The 15985-nt window shown below is 53.5% G+C and overlaps 1 protein-coding gene across 2 annotated transcripts in view; it reads right to left on the minus strand.

The window, feature by feature from the left end:
- Window positions 1-271: 271 nt before the first annotated feature.
- Window positions 272-15985, minus strand: part of LOC106833924 (protein FAM163A) — a 71155-nt gene continuing 55441 nt past the window's right edge. Inside the window, exons 2-5 of one of the 2 annotated variants that reach the window (XM_070497631.1) lie at window positions 11724-11861; window positions 7874-7965; window positions 4076-4190; window positions 272-3484 (exon numbers count right to left, since the gene is read on the minus strand). In XM_070497631.1, the coding sequence (XP_070353732.1) occupies window positions 3068-3484; window positions 4076-4168 (510 nt within the window). In that variant the 5' untranslated portion in view covers window positions 4169-4190; window positions 7874-7965; window positions 11724-11861 and the 3' untranslated portion in view covers window positions 272-3067. The remainder of the gene's footprint in view (window positions 3485-4075; window positions 4191-7873; window positions 7966-11723; window positions 11862-15985) is intronic. The other variant, XM_014845286.3, reaches the window with a different exon arrangement.

Genomic DNA, 15985 nt, shown 5'->3' on the forward strand with positions numbered 1-15985 from the left:
CTTCCACCTGAGAGGTCGGCAGCAATGACACTTCAAGTGCCCTTTCCCAACAAAGAACACATCCTCCCTGGATGTGAGCTCTGCCTGAGGCAACGATGGGATAGCAGGCACACGGAGAGGGCTTTGTTAGTGTGCGAGCAGCAGGGGAGAGGAAGATGGTGGGTCTGGGCCTTGAAAATAGACATTCTAGGTGATGAAAAGGGGCATTCACTCTTAAATCCACGCCCAGCTGCCCCCTCCCCAGGTGAAGAACAGAGGACCCTGTGGGATTTGTATTTCAAATTCCTCATTTATTTTGACATTCACTTGGTTGTGACTCCAAGTTATCAAAGATGCGGGACAAGAAATCTGGAGCAGGAGTGGTGAGGTGGAGGTGGAGACAAGATGGTGGAGAGGACTGGGTGTTCCTCCGTCCCTCCCTCTCTTCCTGTTTAGGGTGCAGTTTGAAAAGTGTCCCAGAGAGTGTCCCAGAGCACAGACTCCGCAGCTGAAAAGTGCAGTGCAGCCAAGTGGGGTGAGCTTCCTCTGGCACAGGCCAGGCCTCGCCGCCACCGGGAGGTGCGCAGGCCATCTTGAGCCTGAGCCCTGAGCAATGGGGACTGTGGGGGAGAGCCGTGGCCCACCGTCTCTCCAATGCCCCAAATTCAGACTCTGATTTGTGGGTTGACAGATTTAGGCTGTGGAAGCTATGGGAGGATATGGACTGCATGACATGCTTTGCACTCAGGGACCCCAGTAGATCAGGGGCAAGAAGCGGGTCGGAGTTAACTGGGTTGTCTTGATTTCTCCAAAGTAGAAAGTACGAAAGCATTGTTACTTTTTGGTGAGGAGGGACAGCCACTGCCGTGGCCGACTGGCTGTGGAATTCCAGGGCAGCAAGGCACTGGGGCTGGTGGTCAGGAAGCAGCGAGGGCGGCCAGGCCCAGCAGCTCACATCAAGGGGGTGCGCTTGGCCCAAGAAGGGCTGGCGGTGGGATGGGGTATGATAAGGCTGCCCTCCTAAGCTGGTCCCTCTGCACTGAGAGACAGATCTCATTACCTCCACCTACAGTCACCTGCTGGTAGAAGACAGATGTTCCCATCTGAAGTCACTCAGTAGGAAGGTCAGACAAACCTGTTTGCTTTTCACTGCCGGTTACAATAGTTTTGCCTGCTAGTCCTGTGGTTTACTGTGGTCTTTCATCTCCCAACATGCATCCCTGCACACAGGACCAGGCAGTTGGCAAGTGCATCCAGCCCCTGCCAGGATTAGGGCAAGAGAGGGTGGCCAGGCTGGCAGATCTCTGGGAGGCTGGCTTCGTGGGGCAATTAAGGACCCTCAGAGTCTATCTGGGCAAGTCTCATTTCCCTGGAGAAAATGGAGTCTCAGAGAAGATAAGTGACTGGTCCTAGAGCTAAGGAGTGACCGAAGAGTGACCAGAGCCAGGTCCTCTGATCGCCTTAGTTACAGACGGGATGCAAGGTGACAAGTGCCCGAACAGAGTAATGCAAAGGTTGTGGTGAATTCTCTCCCCTCCCCCGCTCCCCCAGCTGCGCCGGGCCCTTTCTCAAACGCAAAATCAAGATTTCAGCAGAGGGGCCACGCTCTGCAATATTCAGAAGCCAGGAGTGGGTGGGGCTTGGGGGCGGGGCGGGCAGAGACCCCTTACTGCAGGGGCAACCAGAAAACTCATCAGATGCATTCACTTAATTAGCATAAGGCCACAGCAGAGTTATAAGTGGGAAGTGGGAGCTGGACTTGGGGCTGGAGTGAGACAGCAATAAACAGGCCCTCACCCGGAGACAGGGCCGGGGCAGTGGAGGGAGGGCAGCGAGCGTGGAATCCAATTGCTAAGTCAAACTCCTCCAGTCCTGAGGAGTGAGGGCTGCCGTCCCTGGTGGAATGAGTGGTCTGCTCTGTGGCGTCATGGGTGGAACAGAACTCCGGGCCTCCAGAGGTGCTTTATGTGGCTTCAATGGCTGCAGCATCGTCCCACGGGAGACTTGCAGGTTGTTCTGTCCCAGCCGGCTGGCTGCTGTGGGGATTGGCCACCTTAATCACCTTTTGGCACAAGCTGTCTGGGGTCAGATTTTTCTTTCTAGTTGGGACATCAGAGACCCTCCACTCCGCAGCTCCTGAAGGTGGCAAAGCCCCCGCTGTGTGCTGGTGGTGACTGCCGTGTGTGCACATACCTGAGAATGCACACATCCTCACAGGACCGCATCCACACACATAGCTCAGTGCGGTGCACCAGGGCCCGGTGACCATCAGCAAATTTCATTCACTGAGCCACCTGAACTCTAGCAACAAAACTCGCAAAAGCTTCTCCAGCAGGGGCAGCTGGTTCCCGAGGCAGAGGAAGAGGATTTGCGGGGAGACAAGGTTATACTGTCACTTTTTGGTGCAGACCCCACAAATAACCTTACGACATGGCCTTTAAAGTCGACTCGACGTGTCCCACGAGGAAGGGGGCAGATACAGATGTGGTGTGTTCAGGAACCGATACCCATGTTGGAGCAGTGACGGGATGGCCGTCTCTGTGATCACCAAAGTACAAACCAGATTGTCAACTAGCTCTTGAATGCGTTTTAGCAAGTCCTGAAGAGGCCCCTTCACCACACCTCCCCCTTCTCAGATTCTGCAGTGTCCCGGTTCTCACCTCGCTCCCGCCCCTAATCCCCCTTTCTTCTTTCACGCCCCAAGGATTCTGGAGGCCTCCAGCACCTTTGGTTAGCTCTCCCTGGCACTTCTCTCCTCACAGTCCACAAAGCCGGGGCAGGGGAGGAGTGTGGGGGTTGTGGTGGTGCTGGAGCTGGCCAGAGGAACGTCCCAACAGAAACTGGCAAAGCTGACAACTCCAACTGTCAGGCTGTCACCTCTGGGCCACCGGGTTGGAACCAGACAGACCCTGCCCGGGTTCTCAATGCACTGCCCAGCCTGAATCCTGGTGACCCCTCCACTCTGGGGCAAGAAAAGCCAAAGAAACTGAGGCTGTCCTTTCGGGCTGTCGGAGGGGTCATGGCTGCCCCCATGGCTCCTGCTGGGCCAGCAGCTTGGTGTGTGTTGGGGGGTCAGGGGTGAAAGGGGTTACACGTCTGTACTAATAGCCCTTGGATTGGTGAAGGCCTCACGCCCAGAGCCTGGCCACGTCACCGGGTAACTCTGGGGCACTGCCAGTTTGAGGGATGGGGGCCCCCCCTCCTTGTAGTACGTGGGAGCAAAGGAGAGCCTCTCGCCTCCGCCCCCATTGGGCACCATGTCAGCCGTCCGTATGTAAAAGGGGGAGCTGTATGGGGAGCAGGTGGCACAGTGGCTGGCTGCCACCCTGCATGGCTGGCTGCAGGGCTCGCCGCTGAGAGGCACCAGGCCGCCTCGGCCGTCCCGGGCCTGGGAGCTGCAGGCATTGCAGATGGGGCCTCTGGGGGGTGTGGGCAGGTCGTGCTCCTCCTCCTCCGCCTCCTCCTCGTCTGCATCCTCGGCTCCGCTCTTCTTGCAGCAGTAATACTGGGGGGAGAGAGGGGAGGCCTGAGGGCTGAATGCTCCCTCTAGAGTGTGCGCAGGCACCCACACCCCTGCCCCACGGAGGACCCTGTGCCTGGCACTTTGTTGGTGCTCAGATAAAACTCAACACCAAGAAGCCCATGTTCCAAAGTGTGTATGCTAGCCTTGCAAGACCATCACTTTCCTTTTCCTGCCCCTATGTCCCAGGGCATTAACTCCAGGCGGCGGTTGAGGGAGGCAGGGAGGGACGGCCTCACAAATCATATTGAGGACAGGGCTGCTGGGAGCCGCTTTCAGAGTCTTCCCAGAATGGTGCCCTTCCCACCACTCCTGCAATCTCAGAGGTGCAGGAGACACAACACAATGACCCGGTGTCTTTGCAGCACACTCTCTTTGGGTGCCCTGAAGGGTGGAGAGGGTGGGGGATGTATGGCTCGCTTCTGATTGCTCCCCAACTCCCAGCCACCTTGACTCATGCCCCCCACATTCCACAGCTCTGGGCTTTGTTACCCTTGAAGTGGGCCTCCAGTTTCTGCCCCCATAATGAGGCAGTGGTTTGCTCGTGGCCTCTGGCCACAGGCGCAAGGGACTGACCTGGAGCCTGCAGTAGCACAGGACAGCGATGATGCAGAGGAGGATGACCGTAGCTAGGATTCCGCCAGTGATCACAACCGTTCCCGCTGTCATCCGCCCGACGCCCCATCAAACTCTGCAAAGATGTGTGTGGAGAGGTGAGCATAGGCATGGGGCGGGCCCCCCCCGGAGCTTTCTGCACAGCTGGAGGCAGGGGGACCTGAGAGCAGCCAGAGCAGAAAGGGCCCTGGGCACCAAGACACCAGGCGCTTCCTGAAGATGGAGTGTGGCTGAGGTTCAGGGTCTGGGCCAGCCAACCCGGGGGGCGGTGGTGGAGGGGGAAACTTCCAGCTGTGGAGGGAAGAGAGGAGGCCAAGAGCGAACTGAAGTGTAATTAGTCTGGGTGAGGCACGGAGCAAGCACTCCCCTGGTTCTCTCAGTTGATCCTCCCAATAACCTCTTGGGATAGTTCTTAATTATCCCTGTCTCACACAGGATCAACTGAGGCTTGATTGGTTTGGCTGGAATTCCCAGCCTAGTTCACCCTAATGGCCATGCTTTTCATCACTGCCCTCTGGGGCACAAACACCAACAGTCCCTGAGCCCTTGACCCCAGCTGGGTGGACAGGGCCCGAATCTCAAAAAGTTCCACCTGTTCTGCCCTGGCTCACACACACACTCCTTTTGTGGAAAACAAGAGCAAGGTGAGCCCAAAGGGAGGGGGCAGGTGGCATTCAGCTCCTGGAAGGTTGTGGAGGCTGGAAGATGGGTCCTGGCAAATGGAGGCTGAACTAACGGGATAGACGCAAGCTCTGGCCATGAGAATCTCTGGCCTTGGGCAGATTCCCCTTTTAGGCCACGGAGTGGGGATTTCTGAGCCCCTCGGGTACAGGGGGACCAAGGCTGACTGTGCCAACAGAGCAAGAGGGTGGGAGGAGACCTGGCATATTGAGGCTGGAAGAGTGACGATGAACACTTAGGTTCAGTAAAGGGAATGTGACCTGCAAGACAACAAAGGGACGGAGATGTTGGAAGATGAAGAATGTCACTCCCTGAAAAAGACCCCAAGGGTAGATTCCTCCCTCTGCTCCACCCCACCTCATCTTGCTTTCCTCACTGCATGCACATTAGAGTTTCACAACGCCAAGGGGTGTTCCCCTAGTTGTCCAGACTTTAAAATCCTCAGGTTCTTCTTTGGCTTCTCCCAGTCTTCTGTTCACTGAGCCTGCAAATCCCGAATATGGGTCTCCAGCTGTGTCTCCAAATGATCGTAGACAGACATTTCACTTGGATGTCCCACTGGCATCTCTAACTCGATGATGACGGGCTAAGCCATCACCCTCTCTCCGACTGGGCTCCCCTCCTCCGACCTCTCCATCTGTTAGCCGTTCCACCAGCGCTGCTCTGAAGGCTTCTGCAGGTCGTTCGTTACTCAGAGGGCAGGCGGGGCTGGCACTCTGCTCTGAAGCCATGCACCTTGCTGTGTTCACCTGGCGGACGGGGCACCTATCTCCTCACCCACAGACCCCGCCTGCTCCTCTCCATCATGCTGCACGCACCCAGCACTGCTGCTGCTTCACTCGGAGGTGCTCACCGTGCGCTCTGTGGACCACAGCATGGGTGGCCCCTGGGAGTGGGTAGAAATGCGGCATCTCGGGCTCCCCCCCCAGGCCTAATGAGTCCGAATCTGTATTTAACAAGGCCCCAGGTGATGACTTTGCACAGTAGAGTTTGACACCGCCCCAGGGTGTTCCCCTAGTTGTCCAGACCTTAACACCCTCAAGTTGTTCTTTGGCTACTCCCGGCTTCTGTTCTCTACCTCAGAGAAGACTCTGCTCTCACACCTGCACTGCTGCAGTTTCCTAACCCGGCTCACGGGGTGTCGCTGAGCACCCGTTGCCCCACCCATGGTTTAGCCTCTCATCAGGCCCCAGCGCCCCTGAGTCCTCCAGAGCCTCCCCAGCATCACACTGCCTGCAGCAACATGGATCTGGGCACAACTTTTAGACGGAACTTTCAAGGCCTTGTCCTGCCCGACTTCCCTGCCTGCTCTCCACCAATGACCTTTCCCTCTGCCCCCTCCCATTGTCCCCCTGCATGAATCCTCTGCCCTCAGACAGTTCCAGTTCTTAAGAAGCTTATAACCTGGTGATGAGAAGACACTTAACATACCTATGATGTGGCGTAACACACGCAACCAGAGACACACAGACCAGGGGCTGTGGGGACACAGGGCAGGGGCAACTGACTCCTAAGGGAAGGTTCCATGGAGGATGCTATGTGAGTGAATCCTAGCAGCTGAGTGGGAGCTTGTCCAGTAGACAAGGTGGAGAGGGTAGAACGGACAGTCCAGGAGCGTGAAAGAACTGGAGTTCCAGGAACTATAAGGAATCTGGAGAGGCTGGGACGGGGTTAGGGTGGGCATGCAGCTGGAGAGGCTGTGAGCCAAGCGAGAAATGGGGATTTAACTCTCGGGGATGACGGGGGTTCCTGAAGCCTTTCAGTGGTGGAGTGTGTGACCTCACTTCCTCCATCCACTTGAATCCTGCCCATCCCTCAAGGGCAGACTAGGATGACTTTCCATGTGCCACTTTTCAAATCCTGCCTTGGTAGGATGCTTGTCAACTTTCACATGGAAACATCTTGATTCCTCCACTAAGTCGTGAGTCCTTTGGGATGAGGAGTTGTGTCTTATACTGTTTCCTATCCCCCTGCAGCATTACACACAGTGCCTGGCACACAGCAGGTACTTAATACAAGTTTGGTAATCCTTTCGCCGTTGTGCATTTCTTTCACAGGCTGGGCAGTTATGACTCTGATCTACCACCAGGGGGCAGCAGGTTGTCTCAGCTCACACCCTTTCTGCTGCCTTGAGCATCAACGTTCAAGACCAATTAGACTCTGCCCAGATGCATGGGGGACCATGATTCAGGGGTTCACTGGGGAAGTCGGTGGGGGGCAGATGAAGCTCAGACTTGGGAAGATTTTTGTGCCTTCACTGCACCCTGCCCGGCTTCCCCTGCATGCTCACCACTGAGGGCTGCTTAAGATACAGACAGGCCTATGGAGTGACCTGAAGTTGGGGGAGCAGCAGTGACCCACTCTACTGAAACTTGTGGCCTGGTCATCCGGGATGTGCCAGCCTATGTTAGGAGACAGGGAATTATGAAGCCGTGTAAGAACAGCGCCCTCCCTCCTCCTGCCCAGCACGCCTGGCCTCCGCTCTTTCAGTGCCACAGAGGCTGTGCAGCAGAAGTGGCCTGGAGATGGGGGCGCATGGCAGTGCAGGCAGAGCCACGGGTCTGAAGGCCCAGGTTCAAGGCCCAACTGTGCCACTTAGCAGCCGCCCTGTCTTGGAAACTGACCTTCTTTTTCACTTGCAAAAGAGAGATTAACAGAAAACTCAGCTTACAAGCATGATTATGAGGAAAAAGTGAGATTCATGGATGCGAGGGCCCCTTGTAAACTCTAAAACATCCTCCAAACATGGTTATTTGTGGGGAAAGGGAAGGCCCAGACATTTTGTGGCTGCTGAAGTCTGGCATAAGTCTTACAAGCATAAGCCAAGAAGACGTGTGTATGATTAGCTTCTGAGGAGAAAGAGGTGTCTGTGTTCCCTCCTAGGGCCCAGCAGGTCCTGACAGAATGATTTGGTGGTGACCAACTCAGGGACTGAAGGCAGCCAAACGGCACGAACCTACTGCCCACTAAGGAGTCCTGGGGTCTGCCTTCTGTGACCAGGACTATCCGGAGCTCACTCCCCACCAGTCCGCCTCCCCTCCCAGGGCCCAGACACCTTCTCTCGAGCCTTATACTTACGTGAAACAGCTGGAGCAGCGATGGCTCAGTCACACAGGCTGCGCCTGAGCAGACAGCAGTTGGGGGTGCGTCATGGCCAAGGGCATCAGTCCCTGCCAGAGAAGAGAGGGGAAGGTCAGTGAGAGCTAGAGGGGGAGGCCGAGAGGACAGAGAGGCTTGCATTTGCACCTGCTTGTGACCCCATGACTCTGAAGTGGAAGATCCCAAAGGGGCTTGTTTCTTGACATCCACATTTTAGGCCCCCAGACTAAGAACCTGAGGACAGACCTCTAAGGCCACATCCTATCCCGTGTGAGGACCCCGTTCTTTCCTTCAGTGCTGCTCTCCAGAACCCTCTGCTCAGCACAGCTGGATACCGGGCAAGAGGCTCTGCCCGTTCTGGGAAGTGAGGCTCACTGTGGGGAAGGGAGTCCAGCAGCCTTGTTCTTCCTCCGCTGGAGAAATCGGACATGTCCCCTGGCGGATGTGTCCTTGTTGCCTGCACGGCTGATCCCTCTCCCTATTCCCCACAGACGTCTTTTCCACTCTCTTCCCCTTTCTTCCCTGGGTCTGTCCATATTCCAAGTGCCCAGAGCCCCACACTCTTTTCCCTTACTCCAATATCCCGACTGCCTTCAGGCCAACATGCCCATTGCACCGTCAGATGAACAAGTTCTGCAGTATGACAAGGTCATCACACGACGACAAGATCATCTAACGAAGTGCTGATGGAGGAGGGGGAGGCAGGACCCAACTGAAATGTTTAGGAATCCAATTATTGGGGGACCCTTCAAGCCAAAATGCTTTAAATATCCACTCAACATTATTTCAAGGAGAGCCTGGCCCTATCCTGGGAATGGTGGTGTGGGGCGAGGAAGGACGCCCTCTGGTGGTGATGCTCAGCCCCCGCTGGTTGTCCTGAGGAGGTCAGGCCCTATTGGGTGTGTGTTTGTGTACTGGAGAGGGAACACAACCATTAAGTGGATTCACAGAATCACCTTCCGTGGGGAAAGGGCGGACCACCTCCGGGTTCTCTGTCCCGGCCATAAGGGGGAAGTCAAAGGCCAGATGTTAGCCTGCCTCAGGGACTGGTGCTCATCGAGGTCAGCAGGTCTCAGGAGCAGAGCTCCGGGAGAAGCTGAGAAGGAGCAAAATGCTCACCTTCGGAGTCGTCCCATCCACGCTTTCACCCCCCTCCCCTCCAGATCTGGGCCTCAATACTGTCTCCAGCGCCTGCCTTGGGTGTTGTGGGCATTTGGGCTTTCTTTTCTCAAAGCTGTTCTCACGCTCATTAAAATGGAAGTCACATGTAGCTGGATGTCAGAGCGGGACTCTTCCTACCTATGTTTTGATTGAGGTGCCAACTGATAGAAATCAGAGGACTAAAGTGAGCTGGGGACGGGCCCCTCTGCCCTGGCCGTGTGCAGGGGAGTGTACATGGGTACATAGGAGTGTCTGTTTCAGGGTCCACGAACCCTCCCCAGCTTTGTCAAATAAAGATGGGTCAATAATTTGGTGAGGATTTGGTGAGGAAGATTTCCTTGGCAAGAGCTGTTGCTGAGCCATAATCCCTCACTCCAACCCCCAGGGGACAGGGCCATAGTGCTGGAAAACACTGGTTGTCTTGAGTCCTGTCTAAAAGTGCCACCTGGAAGCACGAGAAGACCCCAGTCGAGGAGGCTGGAGGTGGCCTCCAAATGCCCAGGGGCTGAGCAAGGAGTTGCAAGAAACACCTGGAATAAAGATGATGTGCTCACCTGGGTTAAGGGGACAGCAGGAGAGAGGGGCCCAGCGGGAAACCTCAGCAAAGCCACAGAAACGTTCACAAAATCAAGAGCCAGTTTTAAGCTTCTTCCTGCTCTCTAACCAGTGAGAATTCCCCATTTCAATCCCGGAGCTAGTGACACAGCAGCTCTTGGGGGTGGCGGGAGGGAGGGTCAAAGTAGGGGGGTGCAGACAGCAGAGGGACGTGGCCCACCTCAAGCCGCTCCAAACCTGAAGCTGATCCAAACCGGAAGGAAAGAAGAACGCGGTCAGATTGGGAGTGTTTCGATTATTATTTGTGACTGGCATTCTGATGTCTGAGTTGAGGCTGCATCCATAACTTAGAGTGACTACAAGACCATCACCTAAGAGTGAACAGGGCTGGCCCAAGTTTTTAATCTAGGGCCAGCGGAAGATTTCTCCCACTGTATACATTTTATAGTAAAGAGATACTCGAAGAAAAAAAAATCAATGTTGCTTTTTAAGCACAACCTATGCAGCATGCTTGTTTGACATACCAGTTGCTTGTAGAGAAACGATCCATGGAAGTAGAAGGTCTCTAAGAGATCTGGCCCCAAATCTTTATTTAGTAGATGAAGAAATCAAGTTCAGAGAGGACTAGTGACTTGCATAACCACACAGAGCAAGATAAAGACAGAGCAGGAGAGGCGCAGGGAGTGGGGCCTCCTGGCTTCAGGCCGGGGCCCCGCCGTTAGTACGCTGTCTCTCTTTCAGATCTGCAGTCGTTTCACCAGGAGCTAAGGTATCCCCTGAAGCAGAGTTTCCCAAATTGGCTTGATGGTAGCAATCACCTAGGCCACATGTTAAAAAACAGAGACCCCAGACCTACTGAAGCAGCCTCTCCACGGGAGGCGCCCGAGACTCTGTTTTTAACAGGTTTGAGTCTTCCCATCGGGCCCTCTGGGAAATGATGTAGGCATGAAGGTCTTTGGGAGGATTTCAGGCTGGAGGCAGCAGGGGAGCTGGGTGACCTTGCAGTGCCTGTGGCATCATCTGCTGCCCACAGCAAGACTGGCTCTGGATTCTGCGCCCTTGGGGCAAGAGGGCCAGAAGGCAGAGGAGGAGGGCATGGGAGGAGAACCATAGGTACGTGGTGTCCCTGGGGGAGGAAGCCAACGAAGAGGTCAGGATGGGGGTCCTTAAAAGCCATTCTTCTAGTAGAGGCTGGGGGTGCATTAAATGCCACCCTGATAGAATGTGTTGGGAAATGGGTTTCCCACACAAGGCCGGGGGTCTGTGCTTTCTCCGAAGGGGCCCTGCCCTCAGTGGCTTCAGCGCTCTGAGACAGGGTCACCTCCCTCACTGCCCTGGCGAACGCTGGCAGGAAACGCCAGCCGCAGCTGGCACCAGCACATGTAATTAAGGATCGGCTGCTCCCTCTCCCTGCTCGGCCCCCTTAGGAGCGCAAGTTAATTGAGTGGGGCCTAAGCACCGGCTGATCTCAATTCCTTCTGGTGATGTTAAGCCTTCTCCAATCATTTATTAACTCGTGAAATTGACACAGCAGGTTAGCAGCTGCGGAGAAAAGCAACAGTTTTTTTGCCTGGTTACCTGTCTTCCCGACACCAATCCTCGGGCAAGGCTGGCAGAGCGGATAGGAAGAAGGGTTCCTTGTATTCTGGTTTTACTTAAGGCCATGACTAAGCCCTGACCTCCAGGATGAGGGTGTGAAGAATCGGTGGTCAGATTCCTTCCTCTGCCCCGGATGGACAACTACGGCAGCAAAGAGGCACGTGCCCTTCGAGAAGGGGCTTCTCCAAGAGATGCAAGGAAACTTTGCAAATCATCAAGGGCAGGAAAAAGAGAACCTCAGCGTAATAACGGGCAATGGACAGATGGTTTATGAAAGAGGAACTCAAAAGTCTAACAAGAAAATGAAGAGATGCCCAAATTCATGAGTAATCTGAGAAATGCAAGTTGAAACCACAGTGAGCTATTGCTCTGCGATGGTAGGACTGGCAGAAAATAGGATGCTGGAGGATGCCAATGTTGGAGCAGAGGTAGAAATTTAGGGGCACTGCTGGTGGGGGTGTAGCTGTTGAGGGAGAGAGCTGGCACTACTTGGTCATATTAAATTCACACATACCCCGTGAGACAGCAATTCTGCTCCTGGCTCTATGTCCCCCAAATTTCTCGACACATCCATAAGAGGTCATGTGCGAAGATGTTCATCACTGAGTTGTTTATGGTGGCAGGGAACTGGAAGCAAGCTCAGTGATCGTCACTGGGGAGGGAAGAGGTAAAATCAGGTAGATGCACACCTCAGAGGATGACGCGATGCTGAAAGCAACGGGCGAGATGGACCATAGCAACATATAGCAACAAGGATAGATCTTGCACGGCACTGAGTGAAAAAAACAAAAAATCCAGAATGAGATGTATAATACTGCTTACATGAATTTAAAATACAAGCATACAGATCAACAATTCACATTTTCTTTCTTTTTTTTTTTGAGGACGATTAGCCCGGAGCTAACATCTGTTGCCAATCGTTCTCTTTTTGCTGAGGAAGACTGGCCCCGAGCTAACATCCGTGCCCATCTTCCTCTACTTTATATGTGGGATGCCTGCCACAGCATGGCTTGCCAAGCGGTGCCATGTCCGCACCCGGGATCCAAACTGGTGAACCCCGGGCCACCGAAGCACAACGTGCACACTCAACCACTGCACCCCTGGGCCGGCCCCAAGAAGTCGCATTTTCAAGAACACATACAATAACAAAACAAAAAACCCAAAATACCAAGCTCATAGATATAGAGAATAGACTAGTGGTTGCCAGAGGGCAGGGATGGGGAATAGGAGAAATGGGTGAAGATGGGCAAAAGGCACAAACTTCCAGTTATAAGAAAAATAAATCATGAGACTGTAACGCACCACATGGTGACTATAGTTACTAATACTAATTGCATATCTGAAAGTTGCTAAGAAAGTAGATTCTAAAAGTTCTCGCCACAAGAAAACATTTTTTCTAATTTGGTAAGGTGATGGATATTAACTGACTTATTGTGATCATTTCACAATGTATACAAATATTGAGTCATTATGTTGTACACATGAAACTAATGTAGTGTTGTATGTCAATTATACCTCAATAAACAAAACAAAAACAAAAATACTTCCCAAAAAATGGATACATATTTAAATATGTTAGAATGGCTGACTATGGAAGGAGGAGAATGAGAATGGGAGTAAGAATAAAAGAGAAAAAAATAAATAAAACAAGGGCCTGTACAGACCAATAATGATGATAATATGGAGCATCTGAGAAGTAATATGAGTGCAATTAACTTAACCTTCTGCATCTAAGGTCCAATTCAAACAAAAAAGAAGGTGGCTCTCACCGCCCCCAGGGAGCCTTCCATGATTGACATTTTTATTTGACCTTCCTATTTGAACTCAGGTAACTGTATTTGTTGATACACTGGTGTCCTGTGGGTGTATTTTGCTTCCTTCATTAGATCACAGACCATCTGAGGGCACAGACTTGGAACCCCATGTCTTTGTAAAGCTCCACTCCAGCTGCCTGGGGTTTTGCACATTCTAGACACTGGGATGGCAGGTCTAACGGGGAAGTTGCTTTGCATGCAGAGCATTGTCCCAACACACAGCCTTCCATTCTGATCTCCTTTGCTGTGTATAGTGGAAAGAGCGCTAGTCTACGAGTCCCAAGAGTTTGGTTTCGATTCTATCTTCTATACTCATTACTTGTGTGACTTTGGACAATAAATGATCTCTTTGAGGTTCGTCTGCAGAACGAAGGTAAATGATACACCCTCCCTTACAGGGTAAGGATTATGGGAAAGTTGGGGGTGGTGGTGTTTAAAATTATGCTGCTGTCTAAGGAGGGTGCAGGGTCCCTGCAGCCCTCTGTGCTGCTAACAGAAGAGACGGCCCTTCGTGCTCACTCCTCCCTTGATGAATTGGCTATGCCAAGGTTTGGGAGTAGACCTGGTAAGAGCTGGACCACTTGGCAACATAGAGGGAGAAGAGTTTATTGGGGTAGAAGGTGGCAGGCAGACCAATGAGGATGGGGGGAGGAGAGGAGCCAGAAAAAATGGCTGAGGCTGGGGGCTTCTGTTGAGTCTCTTGGCCAGTTAAAAATCCCAGCAGTTAGTCACTGTAAAAGGCTTTTGAGATTTGGGAGGTCTCTAAGCTTTTTGTATTGTCTTCTCAAATTGTCAGTAACTCACAAATGTGAGTGATGCTTTTCTCACTTGTGGCAATCAGTGAAGGGGCTGAGCTTAGACCTCGGTGCATATGGTGGAACACAGATGACGCAGCAAAAACAAATTCAGCAGACGCAGGCGTTTAGAGCTAGAGGTGACCATGAGAATGATGGCCTTTGGGACAGATTTTGGGCTCCCTATGAGCCCTGTAAAGGGGGTCTGAGCAAGTCCTGTCTAGATCCTTGGAACACATGCCCCCCAGCTCACATATGAGTTATGCCTTAGGCCAAGCACGTGAAAATAGTTTGTCCTCCCTTGTCCTTTCTGGCTTTGACCTGCCTCACAGATCAAGTGTGTCCCTAAGGTTCCTCATCATGACCTTGACTAGCATTCCGGCTGGGACCTCTGTGTCTCAGCATGATACTGTGGAAACGCTGTGTTATTCCCCTCGTTTATTCTTCAGCTACTTGTTATTGAGCATAGCGCCCAGCTTTGAGCTCGCCTCAGGGACACAAAGATGGTGAGGCAGAGCGACCTCAAGAAGCTCACAGGGTGGGTAGGGGGCTAGTAAAGAGCAGTGGACATCATCTGCCCTCAGGGCCCAGGACCCCCAGATGGAAGACCTGGGGGAGACTGTGCAGTCCCTAGCAGACCACCACAGTTGGGAGCCTGCCAACTCCCTGGGGCAGGCGGAGCTGCTTGTCCAGTACTCGGGTTACCAGTAAACATTTGGTGCAGATAAACAGCAAAGACAAGGGGCCCTCTCCTCTTAGCTGGGGCAGTCCTGGAGATGCTGCCTGCATCCTTGATGCCTCTGTCAGAGGCGACCCTGAGTTCACCTCCTCCCCGACTGGGGTGGCACAAAGATGGGCTGCTCTGCATGACCCCTCAGTAAAAACTGTGCTGGTCACGGGAGAACAGTGGGTGCGGAAGTGTGGGCACCCTCACACCTGCAGAGCCTGAGAACCCGGTTATGGGGCCCTTGGACTGGGAAGGGCATGTGACTTTGACCTAAAACCCCATAAGCACGTTGCTTTGTGTCTGCCAGCGAACCCCCAGCCCTAGAACATGGCAGATGCTCAATACTTATTTGTCAAACAAAGAAACTAGTGAATAGGCGCATGCCAAGTTTGTGGGAAGTCTTCCCCGCACCACCCCCACCCCCAACACTGCCCACCTGCTCCTGCCGCAGAGCATCACATGGGCACCTCAGCCCCGCCTGCCCCACCTCACAGCCTTCCCTGAGTGCTCTTCCTGCAAACCCCAGTTGCACTGCTAGGACACAAGTGGGACTTTACGTCTGTGTCATTTTAGGTGGGGGTGGGCTATTTTGTACAGATGACCCTTGCAGCTCTCACGGTCAGCGGCCCAATCGTGGGTCTGCTCTCTCTGCTCCGGAGAGACAGGTGCAGAGGCCAGGACACTTGTCAAGGGCTTGGTTCACTTTGGACTTGGCTTGGCTTCCCTCTCTGCCTTTCAAAACAACGTTCATTACTGCTCACGGAGTTTTCCTGTGCTTCATCTTGTTGGATCTCCAGGCACGGCAGTTTTGGATTTTTCTTATTTTACAGGAAACATTAAGCTCAGAAAAGCCACGCACACAGCTATGTTGAGGGGAGCTGGGTCACCCTGCCCGTGCTGTCCTTCCATGACCAGCGTGGCTTTTGCCGTGCAGGAACACACACAGCGGCCCATCTCCGGGCTAGCCAGGCTCTTCTGACTCCATGTCCGGTCCTTTTTCCCAGGCTGACCTCGTGCAGGAGGCATGGGGCACTGTGGCCTGTGTTGTGGGAAGGGGTTCGCTTTTCCTCCCCACAAGGTGCGTCGTCCTGCACCGCGGGCTCAGGTTTCTCTCCGTCTGTATTTGACGTCTACTACTGTTTGGAAGGTGTTCAGAGATCCCCGGGCAGCAGGCCTCCAGCCCAATGACTGCTAAATAGGCTTGTTAGGGACAGCAGAAGCGCCTGTGGGCTTTGTTCCTGCTCTCTGGCAAGAGGTCAGTGGACTGGAAGAGATTCAGATAAGAACACAGGCCATTGAAGGGACCGAGCGTTGAGTTTTAGAGGCCAGATGGTGCTAAGGAGGGGTATGGCACCAGGCTCACAAGCCAGCCAGAGGGAGCTGGCCTGTAGGGACCGGTCACTGGACCAAGAGTCGTCCCACTCAGGGTCGCAGGGAGTGG

The sequence above is a fragment of the Equus asinus genome, chromosome 25 (genome assembly GCF_041296235.1).
Source record: "Equus asinus isolate D_3611 breed Donkey chromosome 25, EquAss-T2T_v2, whole genome shotgun sequence".
In the NCBI taxonomy this organism is placed as follows: domain Eukaryota; kingdom Metazoa; phylum Chordata; class Mammalia; order Perissodactyla; family Equidae; genus Equus; species Equus asinus.